This window comes from Lissotriton vulgaris, unplaced genomic scaffold, assembly GCF_964263255.1.
Source record: "Lissotriton vulgaris unplaced genomic scaffold, aLisVul1.2 SCAFFOLD_468, whole genome shotgun sequence".
In the NCBI taxonomy this organism is placed as follows: Eukaryota; Metazoa; Chordata; class Amphibia; order Caudata; family Salamandridae; genus Lissotriton; species Lissotriton vulgaris.
Window position 1 is genome coordinate 718,009 of NW_028241185.1, and position 26,767 is coordinate 744,775.

The following is a 26,767-nucleotide window of genomic DNA, read 5'->3' on the forward strand; positions in this document are numbered from 1 at the left end:
AACCCCAGCTGAACAACCAACTACCAGCGCAACAGCAGAAACCAGTCCTTTTTTAGAACAGGGCCAAGCCCAAAAAGGAGACCCAGGAGAGGGAAAAGAAAAGGAAAAGGAGAGAGACCCACCAACCACTCGAAGCACGACAGGAGTAACCAAAGACAAGGAGAAAGAGAAGAGAACCAAAAAGACGCAAAACAACTAGTAATTAACATAAGTGATCAACACCTCAGTTCCTATGAACTAGGACTACTCCAAAAGGGAACATCTTTCGTACCCACCACCAACACGGACAACTTAGAATTGGAAGTGAGCTTCTTCAAGCTAATGCGTAAATTAAGATTAAGACATTATTTTGATAACATACTTCCGGAACGACCTCAACAAGAGAAAGATCAACTACTAGGACTACGACCACAGAGCACTTTTCAAGCTCCGATAAGCCATAAGACATTGGACCTGTTTGAAAATATAGTCAAACAAGATCTAAACAAAATTAAACACGTGAAACCGAAAAGAAGAAATGTAACACAAAAAAGATCTGGATACTTTACAGAAACTGGCATCCAATGACAAAATAACATTCACCAAAGCTGATAAAGGGGGTGCAATTGTAATCATGAACCGGAGCATGTATGATACAAAAGTGATGGAACACATCACAGACTCTAATACTTACAGCAAACTGGACAACAACCCCACATTCGAATACTCCAAGACATTAAGGACAATCATTGATAGAGCTCATCAACAGGGCACAATCACAGACAGGACAAGAAACTTTCTCATATCTTCCAATTCCAAAAGCCCTACCTTACGTATGGTACCGAAGATACACAAAAACACCATGGACCCTCCAATGAGGCCAATAGTATCCACATGTGGGAGTCTACATGAACCAATTGGTCAACTAATCGATAAATACTTACAACCAACAGTACATGCAATGCAAACTTATGTTAAGGACACCACACATTTTCTATTAAAACTACAGCAAATACCATGGAATGCAGAAGAAAAAGTGATACTGTGCACAGCAGATGTACGTAGTCTTTACACGAGCATACCCCACAACATGGGGATAGAAGCCATCGAAGCAGCACTTTTGAAAACAGACCTTGACCAGGATTTTCAGACTTTTCTAATGGAACTCATGCACTTTACACTGTACCACAGTTATTTCAGAGTCAACGAATCGTGGTATCAACAGCTCACTGGAATGGCCATGGGCAATTCGGCGGCACCCGTGTATGCGAACATTTTCATGGAGTTGTACGAAAACAAACATATTTTTTCCAAAAAAGAATGGACAGACAACCTCAAAATGATCATTAGATACATTGATGATCTTTTCATCATCTGGACAAACACAGAGGAGTTATTGCGAAATGAAATGATTGAATTCAACAAAGTAGATCAACGAATCCAACTAACTTGGGACATATCAGACACCATGTTTAACTTTCTGGATGTCACAGTTGCAATCACACAACAAGGATTCACCACGGATTTATATGTTAAACCTACAGATAGGAACAACATGTTAGTTCACTCGAGTTTCCATGAACCTAACTTGATAAGAAATTTACCATTTTCTCAAATGGCCAGAGTAAAAAGAATCATCTCTGACGAACACAATCTTAACACCAGACTCAATGAAATAACTAACAAATTCATTGACAGAGGGTACCCTCAGACACTGGTTGAAGAATCCAAAGGGAAGATCAACAAAATCAGTAGAACAAAACTTTTAACTCCAAGAGAGAAACCTGAACAGACACGGTCTGTAGTTGTATCAAGGTTTTCAACAGCCAGTAAGAGATACAAAAAAGTTATCTTGAAACATTGGTCAATACTAAACATGGAGCCAGATTTCAAGCAGATCTTCAACCAACCACCCATTTTTGCATTCACCAGAGCAAAGAATTTGGGCGAAATTTTACAACACAAACCCCCTGAGATCACAGAACACTCTGGAACTAAACTGTGTTTGAACTGTGGAAATTGTAACAGTATTATTGGAGGAAATATCATTAACCATCCAAGGCAAGGCAATTCTATCAAACTCAAGGTGAATGCCACATGTGACACCAGCAACTTGATCTATGGAATAAGATGCTCTTGTGGAAAGATGTATGTCGGAAAAACGGAACGTCGCATTAAAGTGCGACTAACAGAACATAAATCCAACATAAGACTGAAAAACATGAAGTCAGCCTTGTCATCGCACTTCGTAGAAAAACAACATAACATTTCGCAAATAAAGTTTGTTGTACTTGAAACTGTTCAAAAAATTGAGGGGAGAGACAACACCAAACATCTCCTAAGGAGAGAGAACTATTGGATCCAAAAACTTTCAACACAAAAGCCTTTTGGCTTGAATGAAAGAATTGAATTGTCACGTTACCTGTAAATAATTGCTCCGATGACTGAATCTTGTTGTATACTGTGTTAGTTCACCTTAATATCCGACACTTTTTTCAACATCCACCATACACATACGTTACAACAGCCATAGATGCACCTCTAAATGGCCCCAACACATAACTATGTTTACCCACAGTATAATACCCTTGGGCTATCACGTATATTTAATTTTCTTACTTTCCCAATGAAAGTATTTAATTTTTCCCGACCATTGTCTTCCCTTATTTATACACATTTACAATTCCAGGCCCATTATACAGCCTTTTCTCCACGAAAAAACAAGACTCCCATAGTCTATCGACCATGTCTATAGTCACATGACTGGTCACATGACCGGCATTTTTTCGAAATAGTAAAGCGCGGCCGGAATCTGTCCGTGCCGCGGCTTCCGGAGATTGTCAACTGACCCGAACACGCCAAACCTACTCTTCAGGTTAGTCGAATATAGTTGATAGATTTAATATCCCGAGCGCTCTACGGAAACGCTCTCTACACATTGCTGACTGTGTTTTCACGGTTCTTTTACAGATGTAAAAATCTTCGACGAAAGGCTTGTAAGTGATACACTGTTCTTATTATTTCACATCACATTTGCACGTATATGCACAGGGAATCCTTTAGTATTAATAACGGTTATACCTTGGTTCTCCATAGTTTAAAGCCCTGTACTGTATAATGATGTTGGTTATAACGATTATGATAAATCCTTTAGTAACTGAGATTATGTTATATTTGCAGTGTCGATTCCCTGATGAAGGGCATGAATGTAATGCCCGAAATGCATTGGATACGTTAAAACGACACAGCCTGAAGTATATATGGTCACAACTCATGTTGAAGTGAAATGAAACGGAGAATCATGTGGTAAATTTTAAAGGAATAAAAAAAGACATTTAAACACTTGAGAAAAAAATGGAGTGGAAGTCTTTTTCCAATGGAAAGACAACAATTTGTGTGCCTTAAAAGGGATGAGACTAGAGACCCTCTAGCCTCACTTCTAATTGTATTTTACGACATACCACAAAAAAGGCCCACAAGGTGGTCATTTCAGGCCATACCAACAAAGATAATTTCGCAGAAACAATGGACACACACTTAACCCCTTCCGTGCTCATGACGGCCCCTGGCCATCATGAGTCACGGTGGGCGTGTGCGCATGACGGCCGGGGGGCCGTCCGAGCCACGCCAGCGAATGGAATGTCTAGCACCGCGGCGGAATTCATGCCGCAGCTAAGCCAACTTTAAAAGAACACCACCAAATTGGTACACAAACCACAAAAGTAAAAGAAAAAAAAGTTACAACATTAAGTAAAACAATTACTTGAATACATCTTTTAAAAATGCTATAAAACCTAATACAAAAGGTTTGTTGCCTCTGCCTCCCTCCCCAGTACCTTCCATTGTGCGGCTGCATTCACCTGCCCTCTACCACCTGTCCTCTGTAGTCCATTGTGCTGCCCCTGCTTCACCCTCCTGTCCTCGGAGGTCAGCCTGTTGTCCCATTCCCTCCTGCCCACCCTTCATGGTCCTTTTGCTGCCACTGCCCCTCCCATTTACTCTCCATGGTCTATTGTGTTGCCCCTCCAGCTTGTTCTCTGAGGTCTTATTCCAGCATCTGTCCCATCCACCTGTGTGGTCCCTTGTGCTGCACATGTCACTTTTGCTTGCCCTCAAAGGTCAGTTTACTTCCTCTGCTCCTACAGCCTCAGGCTGCCCTCCATGGTCAGTGTGCTGCCCCTGCCTCTCCCACCATCCCTACGTGATCCCTTCTACTGCTTCTGCCCCCTCTCAGAAGTCAGCTTGTCGTACATGCCCCTAAGGCCCACCATCCATGATCCCTTGGGTTGTCCCTGCCTCTTCCTGTCTACCTTCTGTGATGAGTTTGATGCCCTGCCCCTCCAGCCTGTCCTCTGCAGTCTCTTATGCTCTCCTTCATGATCACCAGGGTTTACAGTTTCTAGTAAGTATGGATTTATCTGCTTAGGTCAGTTAAGGTCCACAGAGTCTGCAGGGAACATTACACTGTAGGAACAAATACCCTCACACACCTAGATAGGTGTCATGTTTCATCATTGGGCTTTTGCTCCATGTCGGGCCAGCCGGTCTCTTATTTCCCCTGGAACCATATATTCCAGCCACACCTTTTCTTTAACCTTTTCTATACCCTCTTCACATAGGAACAAGTACCCACACTGATTAGACAATTCATCAAATATTACCATCAAATTGAAAAAAACAAGAGTAGGCTAAACATGCTTAGTGTAATTATGTGAAACTGACACAAACCGTGCCAAAGAATTTGTAAATCAAAAATGTTTTGACCTGCAACACATCCTACTCCCCCCACTAAATCTACGAGAGACCTGATATAACTGAACTGAGTATAATTTGCTAACTGCCTGCCACAATTGATAAAAAATCGTCAAACAGCAAAAAAGCTATAAGCAAGAAAAAAGTTTATTTCCCCTACCCTCCTAACTTTTTTCGTCTTCAAGCAACTGCATGAAATTTAGCATACTAGATCTCAGTTTATTATGTTAAGCAGTGGCAAATTTGACGTTGATACATTAATAGGAGCCAAAAAATTGTGGGCAAAACAAGAAATGGATGTTCGAGGCATGTGGGCTGCTGAATTCATATCTGTGCATAGATCGCCGCCTAGTGTTGGGCCCGGTTGATTGCACTTTGTTGTCTTGGAAGAGTCTTCGAAGTATCACAAGATAGGTGACTCCTCCCCTGGACTACAGTGCGCACTGGCATCTTCTCCATCCTCAGATTGTTTTTCGCCATTGTGGCAGAGATGGAGATAGTAAAGAAAGAGATGGCCATGCCAGAGATAATGCTGCAGCTGCGACAGGCACCAGGGAGGAGGGCGGGCTATATGAATGTCAGCAGCCCTACATGCCAAGAACAGATGCATAGTGGTAAGTAGCATATTCCGTTAGAGGTATGTGGGCTGCTGAATTCATATCTGTGCATAGACTGTATAGCAGTATCTCCTCTAGCAGTGGCTACCTGTGCCAGCTGCAACAGTTTGAAAAAGAGTTTTGAGGACAGCCTGGCCTACAGCAGCTTGCTGCTTTGCTTGCACGTCTACACAGTAGTGTTTTGTTAAAGTGTGTATGGTGGTCCATGTGGCTGCCTTACATATGTCTTCAAGAGGAATATTCCCTAGGAAAGCCATGGTTGCCCCCATTTTTCTTGTAGAGTGTGCTCTTGGGGGGACAGCTAAAGTGCGTTTGGCTTTTTGATAGCATATTTGAATGCATTTAACTATCCATCTGGCTATTCCTGACTTTGATATTGGGTTTCCTTTAAGTTGTGGTGCAAAAGCAACAAATAGTTGCATTGTTTTTCTAAATAATTTCGTTCTGTCCACATAGTAAAGCAGAGCTCTCTTTACATCTAGTGTGTGTAGGGCTCTCTCGGCTACTGACTGGATTTTGGAAGAACACTGGCAGTTCTATAGATTGATTAATATGAACATTTGATACTACTTTTGGCATGAACTTAGGATTTGTTCTAAGAACTACCCTGTTAGGATGTACTTGCATGGGAGGTTCTTGAATTGTTAGTGCTTGTAATTCGCTAACACGTCGGAGTGAGGTAATGGCAATCAAGAAAGCCACCTTCCACGTTAAGAATTTCAGTTTGCATGAGTATAGAGGTTCGAAAGGAGGTCCCATTAGTCTGGTAAGTACTATATTAAGATTACAGACTGGGGAAGGAGGGTGTCTTGGAGGGATCACCCTTTTAAGACCTTCCATAAAGACCTTGATTGCTGGTACTCTAAACAGTTAAAGGTGTTGCCTGTTTTGAAGGTATGATGCTATAGCAGCTAGGTGTAGTCTTATTGAAGAGTATGCTAAGTTGCATCTTTGAAGATGCAGTAGGTAACATATAATGTATTGTTTGGAAGCATCTAATGGGTTGATTTGGTTATTGTTGCAGTAAACAACAAATCTTTTCCATTTTGCTGCATAGCATGCTCTAGTAGTTGGTCGTCTAGCCTCCTTGATAAATTTTCATGCAACCAGGAGGTAAGTTAAGGTATCCGAACTCTAAGACTTCAGGAGCCAGATCGCTAGGTTCATCTGATTGGGATCTGGGTGCCTGATTTCTCCATGGTTCTGAGTTAGAAGATGGGGTGCGAGGCACAGCCTTTGATGAGGAACTACTGAAAGCTCCAAGAACGTTGTGTACCATGGTTGTCTCGCCCATGTGGGAGCAACTAGGATTAGCGTGAGTGACTGCTGCCGCAGTTTGCGTGCCACCAGTGGGATCAGTGGTGCTGGGGGAAAAGCGTACGCAAATCTGCCTGACCAGTTCATCCATATCGCATTGCCCTGTGACAATGGATGTTGGAACCTGGCGGCAAAGTACTGCATTTCGAGTTTTCTTTTGTGGCAAACAGGTCTATTTCTGGGTGACCCCACTCTTTGAAGAATGGTTGGAGAACTTGGGGGTGAATCTCCCATTCGTGTATTTGTTGGCTGTGCCTGATGAGCAGGTCTGCTATCTGATTGTCTTTCCCTGAAAGGTGTTCTGCTAGGAGAAAGATGTCTTCTCGAATTGCCCACTTCCATATGCTCTGTGCCAAGTGGGACAGCTGTGAAGAGTGTGTTCCTCCCTGTTTCTGGATATAGTACATTGCGGTCATGTTGTCTGTCCGGATCAACACAGTCTTGCTGTACAAGTATTTTTGGAATGCTTTCAGGGCTAGGAATATCGCTAACAACTCTAGTTCGTTGATATGCAGTTTATTTTGCTTGGTTGTCCAGAGCCCTTGTACTGTGTAGTGAAGGAGTTGGGCTCCCCAGCCTGTCAGTGATGCGTCCGCGGTTAGTACTAGTTTTGGAACCGGCTCTTGGAACAGTTGCCCCTTGGAAAGGTTTTGTGGGTTCCACCACTGCAGAGAGTAATGAGCGCGACTGTCCACCAACACTAGGTCTTTTAGTTGTCCTTGAGCCAGGTTCCATTGGCGTGCAAGGCATTCTTACAATGGGCGCATTTGAAGTCTGGCATGGGGGACTATGAACATGCAGGATGCCATCATGCCTACGAGTTGCATGAATACTCGAGCTGGCAGAGAGTGTTGTGGCAGGAATTTTTGAATGAGCATCTGAATGCTGGCTATCCTCGCTGAGTTTGGGTATGCCTTTGCCACTGAGGTATCTATAGTGGCCCCAAGATATTGTTTTATGTGGGACGGTTGCAGATGCGATTTTGGGTAGTTAATTGAGAAACCTAGGCTGTGCAGCAGCTGAAGGGTTTGGGACATGCCTTTTGAACACTGTTGGTACGATTTCGCTTGTATTAGCCAATCGTCCAAATACGGGAACACGTGGATGTGTTGCCTTCTGAGGTGTGCTGCTACTGTCACTAAGCATTTTGTAAACACTCTCGGAGCTGTGGTTACCCCAGAGGGCAAGACCTTGAATTGGTAGTGTTGGCCTTCTATTGTGAACCTGAGATATTTTCTGTGAGCTGGATGGATGGGTATGTGAAAATACGCATCCTTGAGGTCCAATGTTGCTAGGAAGTCTCCTTGCTGCAGCAACGGGAGCACTTGCTGTAGTGTGATCATATGGAAGTGCTCCGACAGTATGTATTGATTTAGAGGTCAGAGGTCCAATATTGGTCATAATGGAACCGTTCTTCTTGGGAATAAGGTAGTATAAGGAGTATACTCCTGTCCCTTGATGTTGGAAAGGGACTGGCTCTATGGCCCCCTTTTCCAGCATGCATTTCACCTCTTGTTGTAGCAGGGTGATGTGTTCTTTGGACATAGGAGGGTGCCTGGGTGGTATGTTTGGTGGGGTAGATGTGAGTTCCAGGCAATAACCATACTGGATAATTTGTCTGACGTACCTGTCCGTGGTAATTGCGTTCCAGACAGGTAGGAATTGTTGGAGTCTGCCTCCGACCGGTGTTAGATGGTCTGGAGGTAGCGTGATGAAGTCACTGTTTTGTGGCAGTGGAGGCTCTGGTGTTATTGCCTCCACATCCTCTTTCCTTATTATTGTTTCCTCTATAACCTCCTCTGTTGGAGTTTTTTGTAAAGGAACTTTGTGTGTTGCCTTTGTATGATGATGACGTTTGGGAAGTATTGCCTCGTGTAGCTCCCCTGTATGAGGAGTGTCAAAAGGAACTTCTATGTTGCTGAAACTGCAATGCTCCCATTGACTTTGCTGTTTCTGTGTCCTTTTTCATTTAGTCTAAAATGGTGTCGACAGCAGGGCCAAAGAGGAAGTCTTGGTTGACTGGCTGATTAAGAATAGTGGACTGCACTTCATTCTTAAAGCCCAAAATAGGCAGCCATGCCTTAGTAGAACACTGGTGTTAATAGACCTGGCTGCGGTGTCTGCTGCAACTAGTGCACATTTGATGGAGGCGTTAGTGATGAACTTTCCCTCCTGTAGGAGGTCATCAGCTTGGGCTTTAAAAGGCTCAGGTAGGTGTTGCATTAAGCTTTCAAGCTGGTACTAGTGCGCCCTGTCGTAACGAGCTAGCAGAGCTTGTGTGTTGGCTATCCTCCATGAATTGGAGGCCTGTGCTGCTACCCTTTTACCTGAGGCTTCTAATATTTTTGACTCCTTATCAGGGGGGAGGTGCTTCCCCCGTTGTCTGTGAGTTGTCCCTTTTGCGTGCATTAGTTACCACTAGAGAGTCTAATGGTAACTGCCCTCTGATGTAGGTAGGGTCTGTTGGGGCTGCCCTATACTTTATTTCAATCCTGGGATTGATTACCCGTGCCCTGTCTGTATCTTTACAAATGTCAGGTGCGTGTTTTAGCACTCCCTTCAGCATGGGAAGTGTTCTGACGCTCTTTTCTGATGTTGAGAAGGTATCAAATAAGAAGTCTTCTTCTACAGGGTCATTGTGCATATCTACATTGTGGTATAGTACTGCCCTGTCTATTAATTGGTTGAAGACAATGGTGTCATCAGTGGGTGAAGGCTAAGTTGGATAGGAGGAGACATCAGGGATGGGATGGGTGTTATAAGGGTCAGTTGGCTCCTCCCAAGGTACATTTTGTGGCTCAGGCTCCTGTGGGTATTCATAATCAGCCTGAGGATCCTCCCCAGTGTCCCTTCATCATCCCCATGGTGAGAAGGAGAGTAAGGAGCAAAAGGAGTAGTAGGCATAATAGGATAGAAGGGAATGAAGGGTCTAGATGGAGAAGTCCCAAAGTCCTTCTTTTTCAATGGAATAGGGGAATGAGAGTCAGTGTCTATTGGCCTCTTTTTCATGCGTAGGATTGTGACTTTACCAGTCTCTGGATTAATGTATATTTTTGCCTGGTCGTCTTCTGGGTCAGGATGGAAGAGTTCTTCTTCCACTGTTCTTGGTTCTAACTACTTTGGGTCGATACCACCTTCAGCCTCGACGACTTTTGGTGCCTTATTGCTTTTCTTCGGCTCGGGCCCTTTTTTCTGGTCGTCGTGTGTTTTTGGGTCGACCGTGTCTTTCAGTTCAACACTCTTCTTGTGCTGGACAGGCTTCTTTTGTTGGCTGTCCTTTACCGAGTCAATGGTCTTTTTCGGATCGACTGGTGTCTTTGGAGCACTTGTCTTTGGGTCGATAGCCTTTTCCGGGTGGATTATAGGCTTCGGTACGACCTTTGGTTCGGCGACTTTTGGCACAGCTTGCTTTTTTGGCTTGACGACGTGTTTGGGGTGGACGCCCTTCGGTTCGACGGTCTTTTTTGGGTCGACTGTTTTCTTGGGGGTCGACGCCTTTAGGCTGCACGGCCTTCTTCGGCTTGACGTTTTTATTCGGGTCGATGCTTTTGGGCTGTATGCTTTTGTTCGGGTCGACGTTTTTTGGTTCGACAAATTTCTTAGGTTCTGGAACCTTCTTTGGGATTGCGGTACTTGGCCCTGGAGTCTCTGAAGGCTTAGGTTTCGGTTTCGGAGCCGAGCCAGAAGGCGGAGCTGGCAAATGCTTCGATGCTTCGACCGGAGCCTTCGGTAAAGGGGTAACCGGTGTCGGGGGCAGTGTACTCACAATTTGCCCCGGTGGGATCTCGTCATCGGAGTCCGACTAGTCCTCGACGGTGACGATCTCTAGGTCCGAGTCTTGAGCTTCTGGAAGTTCCTGGTCATCATCGAAGATCTTGTCCGGTTCCGGTGCCTGTCGCTGCATCTCTTGCCTAGCTGCCCGTCAATTCCGTATGGTTTTCTTCGATCGAAACTGGGCGCCGGCCGGGCAGGTTTCTTCCTTATGTCTGGAGAAAGGCACTTGTTGCATACTGAATGCTTGTCAGTATGCGGGAACTTGGGGTGGCATTGTGGGCACCTTTTAAACGGGCTCCTTTCCATCGACAGTAGGTACACGTGGCGTCGAAAAGGCCAAACGTCCCGCGTCGACGACCGGATCAGGATGGAAAGCCTTATCGAGTCAAGAGGTATCAAACAAGAACAATACCGTCGAAGTCGAAGGCCTTTTGTCCTCTACGAAAGTTTTGTTTCGATTCCGAAGTTGGAGTGTAGGAAAAACATCCGAACCCAATGGCGGAAAAAAACAATCTGAGGATGGAGAAGATGCCCATGCGCACTGTAGTCCAGGGGAGGAGTCACCTATCTCGTGATACTTCGAAGACTCTTCCAAGACAACAAAGTGCAATCATCCGGACCCAACACTAGGCGGCGATCTATGCACAGATATGAATTCAGCAGCCCACATGCCTCGAACATCCATTTCTTGTTTTGCCCACAATTTTTTGGCTCCTATTAATGTATCAACGTCAAATTTGCCACTGCTTAACATAATAAACTGAGATCTAGTATGCTAAATTTCATGCAGTTGCTTGAAGACGAAAAAGTTAGGAGGGTAGGCGAAATAAACTTTTTTCTTGCTTATAGCTTTTTGCTGTTTGACGATTTTTTATCAATTGTGGCAGGCAGTTAGCAAATTATACTCAGTTCAGTTATATCAGGTCTCTTGTAGATTTAGTGGGGGGAGTAGGATGTGTCGCAGGTCAAAACATTTTTGATTTACAAATTCTTTGGCACGGTTTGTGTCAGTTTCACATAATTACACTTGGCATGTTTAGCCTAGCCTTGTTTTTTTCAATTTGATGGTAATATTTGATGAATTGTCTAATCAGTGTGGGTACTTGTTCCTATGTGAAGAGGGTATAGAAAAGGTTAAAGAAAAGGTGTGGCTGGAATATATGGTTCCAGGGGATTCTTCCTTATTTCGAAGTGTTGCCCTGACACACCGATGTCGGTGTCATACTTCCATCATCAAGCGTTTTGGTCCTCACGGGGCAGGCGCTGCCATGCTCCACAGGCCTTGTGAGAGCGCTCTTTGTCAAAGATCTTTTCTTGTATCAGCCTTGACAGAGCATGCAGTATAATGTGTAAGGTGGAGAGTATGTTCTTAAAATTACCTAAAGGAGATCTCCATTGTAGCGCCAGCCACACGAGGAGCAAAAGGCCCGATGATGAAGCATGACGCCCACATGGGTGTGTGAGGGCAACACTTCGAAATAAGGAAGAATCCCCTGGAATCATATATTTCAACCACACCTTTTCTTTAACGCTTTCTGTACCCTCTTCACATAGGAACAAGTACCCACACTGATTAGATGTGTAGATGTGTCAATTAAAGTGAGGAGCATGGGTACTGGACCTTCATCTGGCTCTTAGGCTCCCTCTTTTTGATTCATGATGTTTGATGAATCTGCATGAAATGCGGCAGGTAGCATATTAAGATCAGTGCAAGGCCAAGCAGCCCTGCAACCAATCTCCACTGCATACAGCGGAAGTGGGTGGTGTGAAGGGCGTGGCAAAAGGTTGTTTGCACCACAGACTGGGTACCTGGCAGGGGACTATGGAAAACTGTAAAACAAAACCATGAAATTCACAAAAAAAATCTGTTGGAGGTAAGGTATGGGTTGGCATTTATGGTATGCAACAAACAATGCACACCATAACTCACCTCTACCCCCACAATGCTAAGTACACCCCTTAGCCAATGGCATATAGCGAGATGGGTGCAAACATCATTAAATAAAATCTTAGTTGGAATTCAGGTATGGTTTGGCAGCTATAGTGTTAATGCACAATGCACAATATAAACTCACACCCTCACCTCCTTCCACCCACCATGGTCAGTACACTCTTTAGTCAGAACAAGACATACCGGTTGCATGATTTATGGTGTGCATTGCCCGTTGCATTGACCAATTTGAGAGATTTTTCGTTTTTTGTGCTCACTGCATCATAGCTGAACTAAAGCTGAAGTTTTACAGTGTGCATTTGTATATGTAGATATGTCCAGAGCATGTATGTAACTAGTGTGTTGAATTCAGAATAATAGGTATGATGAAGAGAAAAGGTTAGTGAATAAAATAAGGAATAAAACAGGAAAGTAAATGTTTTCGCAGCAAACAAATGACATGAGGAGTATCATCAGCTCATTCCTGAAGGAAAGATAATGTTCAAATGCAGCCTAGTGGAAAGTTCCACAGTCATAGACCGGGCCAATTGAAAGGAACCAAATATTGTGTGGAGGAACCGTGGACTTAATCAAAGACCTGAGTTCGAGGTCCTGAGAATATTGTAAAGGTACTCTGGATTTAAATTAAACTACAATATAATCTTAAACACAAAATTATAATGTAATGTACGATTGAGTTATCTCAAGGGGTAATAAAATTATCAAATCTTTAGATCGAAGAAGAAAAAAGTCAGAAAACGGTGTGTGGTCAGGGATAAAAAACAATATATAAATGATGAGATTGACGGCAGAAAATACTCAATCTGTTCAGGTATTTAAAACCACGCAAGTGATGTATTGCTGGTACAAATATTTGTACAGCCACAACCGAGGTTTTCAAGAAAAAAAAAGAAAGAATTTTGTGACTGACCTTCGCATATGAGGATAGAAAGTACAATTAACAACTACAAACAAAAAACATTTACACTGTTTACAATGGAAAGTGCTCGATAGCACACAGCAAATTATTCCACTACAGAGAAGCCATGAAGCAGCAGGTAACATGGACATACAAATTCAGTGATCTTAAAACGGGATCCACTCTTGGCTGGTGAAACAGTCAAAAAAGGAATAGGACCGGTTTTGAGCTAGTCAATACAGACTAGCAATGGCCTATAGAAATGTTACCTTTTAAGCATGTGACAATAGAATTGTGGGGTGGCCTGAGATGAAAGGAACATGACTTAGGGCCTGATTTATAACTGGCGGTCATTTCTAGAGCATTGGCAGGAACAGCCATCATGGTGGTTCAGTTAATGCTTTTCACAGTTTGCTACAGGGCTTAGTCTAGATGACGGAACCTTGCAACGAACTGAGAAAACATAACAAACAAAAAAAAATGCAAAAACAGGATTTTCTTTTTGAAAGTAAAATAGGAAAATGCCACTCACGCCATGGGAGGCATTATCCCATGGCGAGAGGGTAATTTTTCATTTTTACTGTCACTTACTACCTGGGTTTGCCTGGCGATGATGGTCCGTTAAAAAAACAGCTATATGTCCCCCATCCTAACTGGGTGGAACGACATATAGGAAATTACCTGACGGCTTGGAGGTTTGACTATGGTAGTGATTGTGGAGTTGCTTCTGTAGCCAAGCCTATGGCCCTCCAACATATAAATCGGGTGGGCGGGTTAACCACTATGTTGGCGGGGAGGGAACTCAGTCGCTAAAAAGTTGACTCTCTGCCAACATATCAATCGGCCCCTCAGGCTCCTAATTATGTCTTGAAAACCAATGGTTAGTCAATTAAAAGATCAACATTAAAATACCTCTGTACTTAACATTTATGTGATATTGTATTAGCAACTATACACAATATGGCTCTAACTAAGGAGTGCGGATGTATCAGAAGCCATACATGGTCGCAGGATCGTGGAATGAAAGCATCAACTTACACAGGCCAGGGACACGTTATCAAGAGCCACGTGGAAGTGAGGACTGATATTAGACATCCAAAATACCTACAAGGGGAGCCTGCTCAATTGACCAAGATAGAGGACTCTAAATTTGTTCACATTTGTTTTGAGGTCTTCTTTTCTGAACTTTGCTCTTTTGCTTTTTAGCTGCATGCTTGCATTAAATAATTTAGCAGCATTTATTAAAACAATCTTATTTCAGGTGAATACTAAGCAGTGGATGCTCACAAAGTGTAACATCCAGGTGCTCAGATTTCCATGTGAATTGGATGTCTATTATTTTTGCTCTTTAAATAATATTTTATATCCAATAACAAATACAAATAAAGAAAAATACCACAAAATTAAATATTGTGAAAAGAGAAGCTGAATTAATAGAATTGTTCAAAATCTAAAATGATCCCTCATATGTTTGAGCAGTGCACACTGATATAAAGGACTGCTTACCCAGTTTCTCGGAGTTCTTCCAGATTTGAGGCATTCCATTCTGAACCCTGTTGCAAAAATGACAAAGCACAGCAGTTTAAAACACTTACAGCCCTTTACAACAGAAAAATACCTGTTTATAATAGTCACAAATTAAAGGATGCTTCTTCATTTTACTGACTATTTTCATATACCTTGATGAAGACAAGATGGCTCATTGAGTTAACCACCGCTGTTAACATCTGATGTGATCTGCAGGTCATGAGTTGGAATCCAGACCTGGTCAACTCAAACATTCACCCTTCCAAAGTGGATCTATTAAGTAAAACCTACTAATACCTGTCCGTCTTTATTAGCACTACACTTAGAAACAGAGGTGTGGTGCAGCAGCCAGAGTGGCTAACTCGGGAGCACGGAGCTCACGGTTCGATTCCCGGTGCCGGCGGCAGCTCAGCTCCGCACCCTGTGACTCTGGGCAATAACTAATTTAATCTCCCTGATGGCTCCCAGCACCTTGAGACCCCTACAGGTGATTAGTTCGTACTTTACAAATACCAGACACAGTAATAAGCAACATACCGTGTCAAATATATTATTATATTTCCGCCACCATATATGAATGACTGACTTGGTTTTGGTACCGCTTCAGTACCAAATACAATAATTTATACTAAGTATATTTCTACACCATTCCCCAAACCAGCCCCAATCCCCCACAGCCAACACATGTTAATGTTATCGCCCACCAAACCAGGAGCTAACGAGAAGAAAAAACCAAGGAGTAAACTGGAATAAATAGCAATGTTCAACACAGTGACAGAAGGATACTGGAGTCTGAGCGCCATCTTAGGCAGGTGGTTTCAACAGCACTCAGTGGTAGCAACTGTACACAAGTCTGGAAGTTGTTATACAAGAAGGAGGGTGTGTGACCAAGCAAGATGGCCCCTGCCAAAATTCTGCATCTCTAACTTAAAATCCAACAAACATCCTACATATCCTGGATGTAAATGGTGCACGTGAGCTGTGTAGTGGTTCGGTGTCGCTGGAAGACGTAGTGCACTTTGGCGCAAATGGAGCAGAACAGATGGTGATTGCGTCTGAGGCGAAACCCACTGTTTGCTCCAGGGCTGGTGCTGTAGGGCTCGCTAGACCTGCTGCGATACAGAGAGTGAAGACAAGATGGTGGCTGTAGTAAATTGATCCTCCCCCGTTACCCACTGCGCACACCAGGTGCAGGCGGGGAGAGGACCAATCCGATCCTGCTTGCCTGACGATGCGGACAGTTTGGCTTACCAACAATGGGTTCAAGGTGTGTGAAACTGTCCTCATAATCCTAGCAGGGCTGGGCAGTCGGCAAAACAGCTTTTTTTTGTCCCTGTGAGAGTTGACACTCTGCCTTTAGGATATGGAACCACAACTGCTCCTGCTTTCTGCATCTAATAGTATTCCTACTGAAGTTGAAGACATAGTATGTCATTACTTAAAGGATTGATGCAGATAAAGAACAGGCCATTGGATTATAAGATTTGGAGGTCTCTGAACACAAACTCATTAACACTGTGAATATAACAAAATGTTGTGAGATATGGTAAGCAAAGCACACCACATTACTATTATCAAGTATCCTAATAGGCAGGCAGCCAGCAGCAGATCAAGCAAATATTGTCAGCAATTAGGAATTCAAAAGAATCCCTAGAAAAAGAAAAGTAACTCATTCACTACAGAGGCATGCCTGCTCCCCATGGATGTGAGGAAAATCACAGATAAAGTATAAATGACTGAAGTGGAGGTGAAAGCTCTGTGGGAAAAGAAGCATCAGTTGGGAGATTTTGTTGCTGCACAAAAACTAGTGATGAGACGAGTGGAAGACAGAGCACCGGAAGCAGAGGGGCGTTCTAAGTGAAATAGCTCCAGATCCATTTTTTCATGTAATCTTGCAGTCTTTCAAGTGGGACGAGTAGAACAGCTTGCCAAGAACAGAATGTGTGGAGAGAGAGAGAGAGAGAGAGAGAGAGAGAGAGAAAGAGAGAAAGAGAGAAAGAGAGAAAGAGAGTAAGAGAGTAAGAGAGTAAGAGAGAAAGAGAGAAAGAGAGAAAGAGAGAAAGAGAGAAAGAGAGAAAGAGAGAAAGAGAGTAAGAGAGAAAGAGAGAAAGAGAGAAAGAGAGAAAGAGAGAAAGAGAGAAAGAGAGAGAGAGAGAGAGAGAGAGAGAGAGAGAGAGAGAGAGAGAGAGAGAGAGGAGGCTGCAAACCTCCACTGACAATGGAAGGCAAAACAAATGGCCGGGACGAACGTGCCCTTGAATTCGTGCCAATGTGCCCTGAAAGCAGGGGGAAAATAGGGGATCACCCCCCACATCGGGGGGGTGATCCCCCCCGATGTGGGGGGGACTTGGCTTTTTAATCTCTAGGTTTCTTAGGTAGGTTTGTTATCTTTTTCTTTGTGTCTGTTTTTTTCTTTGTTGTGTTATTCTTCACTGAGCTGCCTGTGGAAAGCGCCGGGACACTCTTTTAGAGTAGCCGTGCGCTATATAAACGCAATATAACATAACATAACATAACATAACATAACATCGGGTTTTGCATCCGCCCAACTTTTATATCTTAAAAACGCATGTGGGTGGAATTTCAACAAAAGCTACTCTGCCAACGGCTCTCCCCGCCCCAGTTCTTTGGCTAAACAGAAAGATCATGCTGTTCTTGAGAGTGGAAGCTGCTTCCGGGGGTTTTTGAAAACTGTGAAGGTGTTTCATAACCGGAGTTTCTTTCAAAGATTAATTCAGAGTTTCTATCCTGCCACTTTCAATGAAATGTTTTACCTTCATATAATTTCAGAAGGATCAGTCTGCACTAAGTGTTAAGAGCGTAGCGTGATAGGAGGTAGATGAAATCTGAAGCAGTCCCACAAGTGTCTGGGTGCTGTTGCTTTGGCCACTTCCAGAGAACACCCAGGACTGTGTAGTCTTAAGACTTCTATGGTTGTTTTTCTTCCGACCAAAGAAGATCCATAAGCTCGGTTGTGTGCATGTTGGGAGTTTTTCAACTGAGAGTTTTAAATACACAATACGGAAGTCCAGCTAGGGCGACCGCCTGGGCCAGCAGTGTTAACAGTTGGATGCTTAGTAAAGGTCTGCTTTTTGATACAGCATTTGAGGCTTGAATTAGAGGACTGCACAATAGCCAAGAGTCAAAAAGGATTCGTAGGTTACAGACTACATCCTCAGGTGGCTTAGACTAGTGACGGGGGCCAGCAGAAGATTGGAATGGTATTTTATCATTGTTTAATATTACGGTCTATGCCTCGTAGCTATTTAAACAGAAGCCATTTAGGTTCATCCAGAGTTGGAGCGATAGTAAATTAACGGAGAGTATCTCCATGATAATGAAGGTGACTAAGAACTGGGTGTCAACTGCACTGTCATTTAGGACCTCTCTCATTCATCCAGTGGGCACATATGTTGGAGGGAGTGGGCTCCGAAATTAACAAGTTACTTCTATGATGCTGATTCTTCTGCATACTCTATCTGACAGCAGATTCCTCACCTTTTGAATTCCACCATACGCCAGGCTGGCTCCAGAACATTTTCCAGAAACTGCTTTGTGTGGCTATAGATGGCATCATCGCACTTCAGGGTGACCTCATCCTCCTCCAGCAGTGATGGCGTGGTGTCCCATATAGTCCCCAAACCATGTGTACTGATGTCAGTTTACCATAAAGCTTGCCCCACCCCAAGATGCAGAGCATCAGTAACACATTGCAAAATGTGACAGTGTTCAGAGACTAACAAGGGACCTTATTAAAACCTAGAAGTCCACCCCACAGAATGGGGAGGAATCTGCAGTTAAATAGAGTATCCAACAGAAACAGTCTTACCAAAGCTAATTATTTGTCCTTCTGATGGATACTTCTAACCGCAGAGTCCCCAACCTTTGACTAGAAACCAAAGCTGTACCTCTGAGAAGGTGGAAAATCTGAGAAGTCACACCAGGAAAGCCTGCAGAGCAGACAAAAATACTCGCTCTGTGAACCTGCAAATCAAGGCAGCAAAGCCTGGTGAAGTTGTGGACAGGTGCCAATGTAGCTGCCCCGGAGATGTCCAGCGGTACAAAAGGGGGTGATGATGGACGGAGCATCTGAATCAATCAAACTCACACCCAGTCAAAAGATCTGGGTTTAATCCATCACCGTTCTTTAGCCCACTCTGCCACCCCAGTTCAGACATGACTATATGCAAATCAGTCTGACCCTGTGCCTCATGGGAACAGTCCAGCCCGAACTGCCAAGCCAGGAGATGTCCAGCATCGTAATACCCCTGGATAAGGCCATGATTGTGGCCTTAGCTCTAGTAGAATGAGCTTGAAACCCTAAGTTGGGCTCTTTCTTTGCCAAGGCATAGCACATTTTTATATGGGTAACAATTCATCTGGGTATGCTGCTTTTCCCTACTTCATTGGAGAAAACCCCAGAAAAGGTTGGTTACCCACTTGGTTACTTGGTTCAATTGCTGTAACAACTATGGGCTCACTTGGAGCTCAACTGATGAAACCTTTCCTCCTCCTTAGAAAGTTGTGGCGAGGGGAAAAAAGCAGAGAGCATGATAGGCTGCCTCACAGACATGGACCCCACCACCTTTGGTAGAAAGGATGCAATGGTTTGAAGAACCTGTCCCAGAACTGTTTTTAGGTCGAGCAGACATAGTCTGCACGAGACCTATTGCTGCCCGTATTTGGGAATGTAGATACGAGAGGGGCACGAGCGCAGATTTCACCTCGTGGGCGCGCGCCCCTCTCGTGCCTCATATTCCCATGCGCAAAGACACTCACACAGCCACACTCACGCATGCGCACATACACAGCCACACGCATACACAGGCACACACACACTGCATACACACACGCACCCCCCTTAAACAGACCCCGCGCACACAGACAGACACACGCACAGACACACTCGAACACACACAGACACGCGCGTACACCCCCCCCTCCCCCTCCACTCACGGGCTCTCGCCCACACATACACACGCACACAGACACACACACATATCCCCCATCCACTCACCGTGCTCTTTTGTCACATCGCCTCGCTGTGCTCTCCAGGCTCCGCACTTCTCTGGTGTTTTCTTCGGTGCATCACCATACGCAGGGCTTCCCTCACGCTTGTTTCTTCTTCTGATCTTCCACGGCGCTGACGTCAGTATGCCCAGGGCACGTGCACGGGCGCGGCCTAGGTGTTTCCTGGGGCTGACGTTGAGGTGGAAGCATACTTGGGAGGTTGAGCTCCTAAAGAGAGCGAACACCGGCGAATCCAAAGTTGGGTCGGTGTGACGGGCAGAGAGCCCGGGCTTCATCGGGTCAAGGTGGCCTCAGGCTGGAGAGGGTTTCTGCTTTTGCAGGCTTTGCGATCTGCGTGTTTTGTGCGCGATGTTTCCCAGGTCTTCGCAGCACTTTATTCTTTCATAATGTGTTTACTTTCCGAGTTTGGAGAGAAAGGGATAAAGGTCATGCAGATTGGAGGGTACATGCTGATGAGACATGGGGGTTGGCGAAAGAAAGAGGGGCATGCTGGTGTGAGAGGCAGCAAATACCGATGAGACAGGGAGGTAGCATGCATTCGAGGGGTGGGGGTCGGGGGCAGTCCAGGCTCCTGTAACCTATGCTGCCCCTTATCGCTGCATTACCCAAGCCCAGCCTCGCCTCCTCCGCCAGCTTCACGACCGGCCGGTCGCAGCGCTTCACAGCACTTTATTATTTGCCAATGTTTTTACTTTCTGAGCACAGCCGGTCGCGGGGATTCACAGCACTTTATTATTTAATAATGTTTTTAATGTCCGAGCACGGCCGGTTGCAGCGCCTCACGGCACTTTATAGAAGGAATATGCTACTTACCAGTATGCATCTGTTCTTGGCATGTAGGGCTGCTGACATTCATATCTGTGCATAGATCGCCGCCTAGTGTTGAGTCCGGATGATTGCACATTGTTGTCCTGGAAGAGTCTTCGAAGTATCACGAGATAGGTGGCTCCTCTCCTGGACTACAGTGCGCAGGGGCATCCTCTCCATCCTTAGATTGTTTTTCGCCATTGTGGCAGAGATGGAGTGTAATACAGTAAGAGATGACCATGCCTGAGAATTATTTTGAGTGCTACAGCTGCGACAGGCACCGGGGAGGAAAGTGGGCGATATGAATGTCAGCAGCCCTACATGCCAAGTACAGATGCATACTGGTAAGTAGCATATTCCGTTCGAGGCATGTGGGCTGCTGAATTCATATCTGTGCATAGAATAAATAGCAGTTACCTCCTTATCGGCGGTTGCCCGTGCCAGCTGCAGCAGTCTGAAAGAGAGTTCTGAGAACAGCCAGTCCTACAGCAGCTTGCTGCTTGGAGTGCACATCTACGCAGTAGTGTTTGGTAAATGTTATGTTATGTTATGTTAAAGGTATTTAGTACCGCGCACATACACCAATTGGTTTCTTGGCGCTCGGAGACCATTGGGCGAAGGACACAGGGGGGTGGGGGCGGCTAGTCATGAGAAAGACGGAACAGATACGTTTTCAAGAATTTGCGGAAAGTAGGATAGTCAGGAGTGAGCCGGATTGAGAGAGGAAAGGAGTTCCAAGTGGACGGAGCAAGAAAAGAGAAACAGGCACCACTGTGCTTCTTGCGTTTGAACCTAGGAGTGGTCAAGAGATTGTGAGCAGAGGATCTGAGGTGTCGAGGGGGGACGTGGGGGTGCAGACAGAGAGAAATAAAGGCAGGGGCAGAGGCAGAAAGAGATTTGAAGATGGTGCATCCCATTTTAAAGATGCAACGTTGCACAACCGGGAGCCAGTGTAGGGTTTTCAGCATCGGCGTAACGTGTTGGTGTTTGGGCTGCTGAAAAATTAATCTGGCTGCCTGGTTTTGCACCAGTTGGAGTCTGTGGAGGTGGTATGCGGGAATCCCCACGTATAGACAGTTGGCATAGTCTAAACGTGAGGTAACCAGGGCCATGATGACAAGGGTAAGAGCCTCTGATGATAGGAACCTTCGGATCTTCCCGATTCTGCGAAGATGGTAAAAGCAGGCCGAGGTAACAGCATTGATGTGCGGCCGCATCGAAAGGTCACTAGAGATAGTAACTCCTAGGCTCTTCACAGAATTGACTGAACAGGGAGGGGGACCAAGGGCAGGGGGCCAGAAATTGGGAGTCCAGGGATGCGGAAGCCCGCCGATCAGAACCAGCTCTGTCTTGCTAGGATTGAGCTTTAGCTGGCTGAAGTTCATCCACTCGTAGATGGTAAGCATTGTGGTTTGGAAATTGGAGCAAGAGAGAGGGGAGGGGTCGATGGGAAAAATAAGTTGCAGATCATCTGCATAGTTAAAGGTGGTAACAGAGGAGTGACGAAGAGAAACTAGGAGGGGCTGCATATAAAGATTAAACAAAAGAGGGGACAAAGCAGAACCCTGGGGAACACCACAGGAAAGTGAAATTTGGGGAGCAGAGAAGGTGGACAGTTGTACCGATTGGGAGCGGTGATGGAGGAAGGACACAATCCAAGACAGGGCCGGGCCCGAGATGCCCGCATTTCTGACACGGTCGACCAAGATGTCATGGTCGACCGTGTCAAAAGCGGCGGAGAGATCTAGTAGCACTAAGGCCTGGGCCAGGTTCTTATCAGCCCCCTGTCTCAGTGTGTCCATAACCGCCACCACCACTGCCTCCGTGGAATGGGCCGGTCTAAAGCCTGCCTGTTGATCGTCGAGGAAATGAGTGTCCTCGATGAAGGTGCTCAGGCAGCGGGTGACGTAAGTCTCCAAGACCTTCCCCAAATAGGGGAGGAGGGAGATAGGTCGGTAGTTACCCAGGACCGCAGGGTCAGAACCGGGTTTTTTTAAAATAGGTACTACCACAGCGCTTTTGAAAGCATCGGGGACAGAGCCTGTAGAGAGTGAGCGATTTAGGAGGTCAAGAGGAGGGCCGGGACAGGCCATAAAGGCATCTCTTAGGATTTGGGGAGGGCAGCAGTCATTGGGGGAGCCAGAGCCAACAGCCTGGAGTAACGAAAGAAAAGTATCCAGGGAGATAGGGGGGAATTCATGCAGGGAGTGAGGATTCGGAGAGGGAAGGGCACTGACCTGAGACAAGGTGGTAAAGGGGATGTTATTTTTTATCGTGGAGATTTTATCGATAAAAAAGAGTTAAGGGAGTAGCACAAAGCTTGCGAGGGTTGAGGCTGAGGAGTAACACGATCAGGTAGGGAGAGTTCAGCCACAATGGAAAAAATGTATTTTGTTTTAGATGCAGAATTGATGACTTTCTGGGAATAATGGGAGGATTTGGCCAAAATAATAGATTTTTTGTAGGATTTTAATAGATCAATGTAAGTGGACTTTAGTGAGGGATCATAATTACGCCTACAACGGCGCTCAGCCTGTCTAAGAAGGAGTTTGTCGGCCTTCAATTGGTCAGTAAACCAACACTGAGCGTCGTGTGGGCGTTTATATTTAATGATTTTAACAGGAGCGACCACGTCGCTGGCTTGGGACAGCCATTGGTCCAAAGCGGCTGCTTGAGAATTCAAGTCAGAGTGGTCAGGGGGGAGTGTGGAAGCAAGAGCCGAATGAAGGAGGGGGATGTCGGCATGCTTCCAATTACGTGCCGAAAAGTTGGAAGCTAAAGGGGGGCGGGTGGGTACTGAGAGTTTTAGAGAAAAAGAAATAAAAGAATGATCGGACCAGGTGCAGGGATAAACCAAAGGGGGGGAAATATCCAGGTTGGTGGTCCATACCTGGTCCAAGGTATGGCCCTTGTTGTGGGTTGCAACAGAGATATGTTGTGAAAAATTAAGACCAAGTAACAGGCCGGAGAATTCAAGTGAAGGAGAGGATTCATGGGGGTCTAGTGGCCAATAATTAAAGTCGCCAATGATCAAAACCCTGGCGGAATTAATGGCCATCTGCGAAATGAATTCGCCAAACAAGGATGGGAAGGAGGGCATATTAACGGGGGGACGATACACTAAAACACAAATGAAAGAGAGTTTGGGAGATGTAAGTTTCAGCGTAAGGATGTCAGAGTTAAATGTATGTATGGTGGTCCATGTGGCTGCTCTACATATATCCTCTATAGGAATGTTACCTAGGAAAGCCATGGATGCCCCTAGCTTGCGTGTGGAATGCGCTCTTGGAGGAACTGTTAAAGTGCGTTTAGCCTTTTGATAACAGATTTGAATGCATTTAACTATCCACCTGGCTATACCTGATTTGGAAATAGGGTTGCCTTTATGTTGTGGAGAGAAGGCAACAAACAGTTGTTTAGTCTTTCGAAAGTCTTTTGTCCTGTCGATGTAATACAGGAGAGCTCTTTTGACATCTAAGGTGTGCAGTGCTCTGTCTGCCACGGAGTCAGGGTTTGGAAAGAAAACTGGCAGTTCTATGTTTTGATTAATGTGGAACTGCGAGATTACCTTCGGCATGAACTTGGGGTTGGTGCGCAGCACCACCCTATTAGCATGAATTTGTAGGTAGGGCTCTTGAATTGTGAGGGCTTGAAGCTCGCTGACTCTTCGCGTCGATGTGATGGCTATTAGAAAGTCCACTTTCCAAGTAGGAACTGTATCTCACAAGAATGGAGAGGCTCAAAGGGGGGTCCCATGAGCCTGGTGAGAAAAATATTTAGATTCCAGACAGGGCGAAGGAGGGTGTCTGGGAGGGATTACTCTTTTAAGGCCTTCCAAAAAGGCTTTGATGGCAGGCACTCTGAAAAGTGAAAGGTGCTGCCTGTTCTGAAGATAAGCGGCTATAGCAGCCAAATGTATCCTGATGGAACTATACGCTAGGTTGCATTGGTACAGATGCAGTAGGTAACATATGATGTTCTGCGTGGATGCATCTAGCGGATTAATGTAATTGTTGGAACAGTAAATGACAAATCGTTTCCATTTGGCTGCATAGCACGCCCTGGTTGTTGGCCGCCTTGCCTCTTTGATGATGTCCATATACTCAGGGGGCAAGTTGAGGTAGCCAAACTCTATGACCTTAGGAGCCAAATCGCTAGGCTCAACTGTTGAGGATCTGGGTGCTGAATGTCTCCATGGCTCTGAGTGAGGAGGCTGGGAGTGAGGCGCAGCCGTTGGTGATGCACCACTGAAAGTTCCAGGAACGTGGTGTACCAAGCCTGCCGTGCCCACGTTGGAGCAACCAGGATGAGCGTCATGTAGTGCTGCCGCAGTTTGCGCGCCACCAGCGGTATGAGTGGGGCTGGGGGAAAAGCGTACGCAAATCTGCCTGACCAGTTCATCCATATCGCATTGCCCTGAGACTGCGGGTGTGGGAACCTGGCGGCGAAGCTTCGGCATTTTGAGTTCTCTTTTGTGGCGAAGAGGTCGATCTCTGGATGACCCCACTGCTGGAAGTATGGCTGGAGAACCGAGGGGTGGATTTCCCACTCGTGCATCTGATGACTGTGCCTGCTGAGCAGGTCTGCCATCTGGTTGTCTACTCCCGGGAGATGCTCCGCCATGAGGAAGATGTTCCTCTGAATGGCCCACTTCCACATGCTCTGGGCTAGGTGAGATAGCTGCGGGGAGTGTGTGCCTCCCTGTTTCTGGATGTAATACATGGCAGTCATGTTGTCCGTCCGGATCAACATGACCTTGTTGCACAGGTGCAACTTGAACGCTTTCAGTGCCATGAAGATTGCCATCAGCTCTAGCAGGTTGATATGCATCTTCTGCTGTTGTGTTGTCCATAGTCCCTGCACCGTGTAATGGAGGACATGCGCTCCCCAACCCTGGAGAGATGCGTCCGTCGTTAGCACTATCTGTGGGACAGGCTCTTGGAACGGTCGTCCCCTGCAAAGGTTTTGTGGATTCCACCAATGCAGAGAGTTGTAAGCACGACCGGTCACCAACACTAGGTCTTTTAGATGCCCATGAGCCTGGTTCCACTGTCGTGCCAAGCATTCTTGAAGGGGACGCATGTGCAGTCTTGCGTGCGGCACTATGAATATGCAGGATGCCATCATACCGATCAGTTGCATGAACACCTGCACTGGGAGTGAATGTTGAGGCCTGAACCTCCGAATGAGCAGCTGCATGCTGTCGACCCTGGCAGAGTTCGGCTGCGCTGTCGCCGTCAGAGTGTTCAAGGTTGCCCCTAGGTACTGTCGCACATGGGCTGGCTGTAGGTGTGACTGTGTAGTTGAGTGAGAACCCCAGACTGTGAAGGAGGTGAATCGTGCGCGACATGTGGCTGGCACACTGCTGGGCTGACTTGGCCTGAACGAGCCAGTCGTCCAGGTAGGGATAGACGTGAACATGTTGTCTGCGAAGGTGCGCAGCCACGGTCGCTAAGCACTTGGTGAACACTCTGGGGGCAGTGGTGACCCCGAAAGGCAGAACCTTGAATGGGTAATGCTGATTGTTGATGGTGAACCTGAGATATTTTTTGTGACTTGGGTGAATGGGAATGTGGAAATATGCATCCTTGAGGTCCAGGGTCGCTAGGAAGTCGCCCTGACTGAGCAACGGCAGGACCTGCTGTAAGGTTAACATATGAAAGTGTTCTGAAAGGATGTATTGGTTGAGGGGTCTGAGGTCTAGAATGGGCCGCAGGGATCCGTCCTTTTTTGGGATTAAGAAGTACAGAGAGTACACCCCTGTACCTCGTTCTTCTGCAGGCACGAGCTCTATTGCCCCTTTTTGCAGCATGGAGAGTACTTCTTGCTGCAATAAGTGCATGTGCTCTGTGGACATAGGACGGTGCCTTGGGGGTATGTTGGGGGGGTGGAGGTTAGTTCTAGACAATAGCCGTATTGGATAAGTTGTCTCACCCACCTGTCCGTGGTAATGCCTTCCCAGACTGGCAGGAACTGCTGGAGTCTTCCCCCGACAGGTGTTAGATGGTCGGGGGGCAGTGACAAGGCATCACTGTTTGTTGGGAGCGGAGGATCTGGCGTTGTTATTGCCACGTCCTCTGCCTTTGGCGCTGTTCCCACGGTATCCACCCCTGG

At 45.7% G+C, this 26,767-nt stretch overlaps 1 protein-coding gene across 1 annotated transcript in view; it reads right to left on the minus strand.

Annotated features, from left to right (window-relative positions):
• Window positions 1-26,767, minus strand: part of SSH1 (slingshot protein phosphatase 1) — a 320,878-nt gene that overhangs the window by 39,040 nt on the left and 255,071 nt on the right. The window contains exon 11 of the mRNA XM_086948044.1: window positions 14,795-14,841. Within this exon, the coding sequence (XP_086804170.1) occupies window positions 14,795-14,841 (47 nt within the window). The remainder of the gene's footprint in view (window positions 1-14,794; window positions 14,842-26,767) is intronic.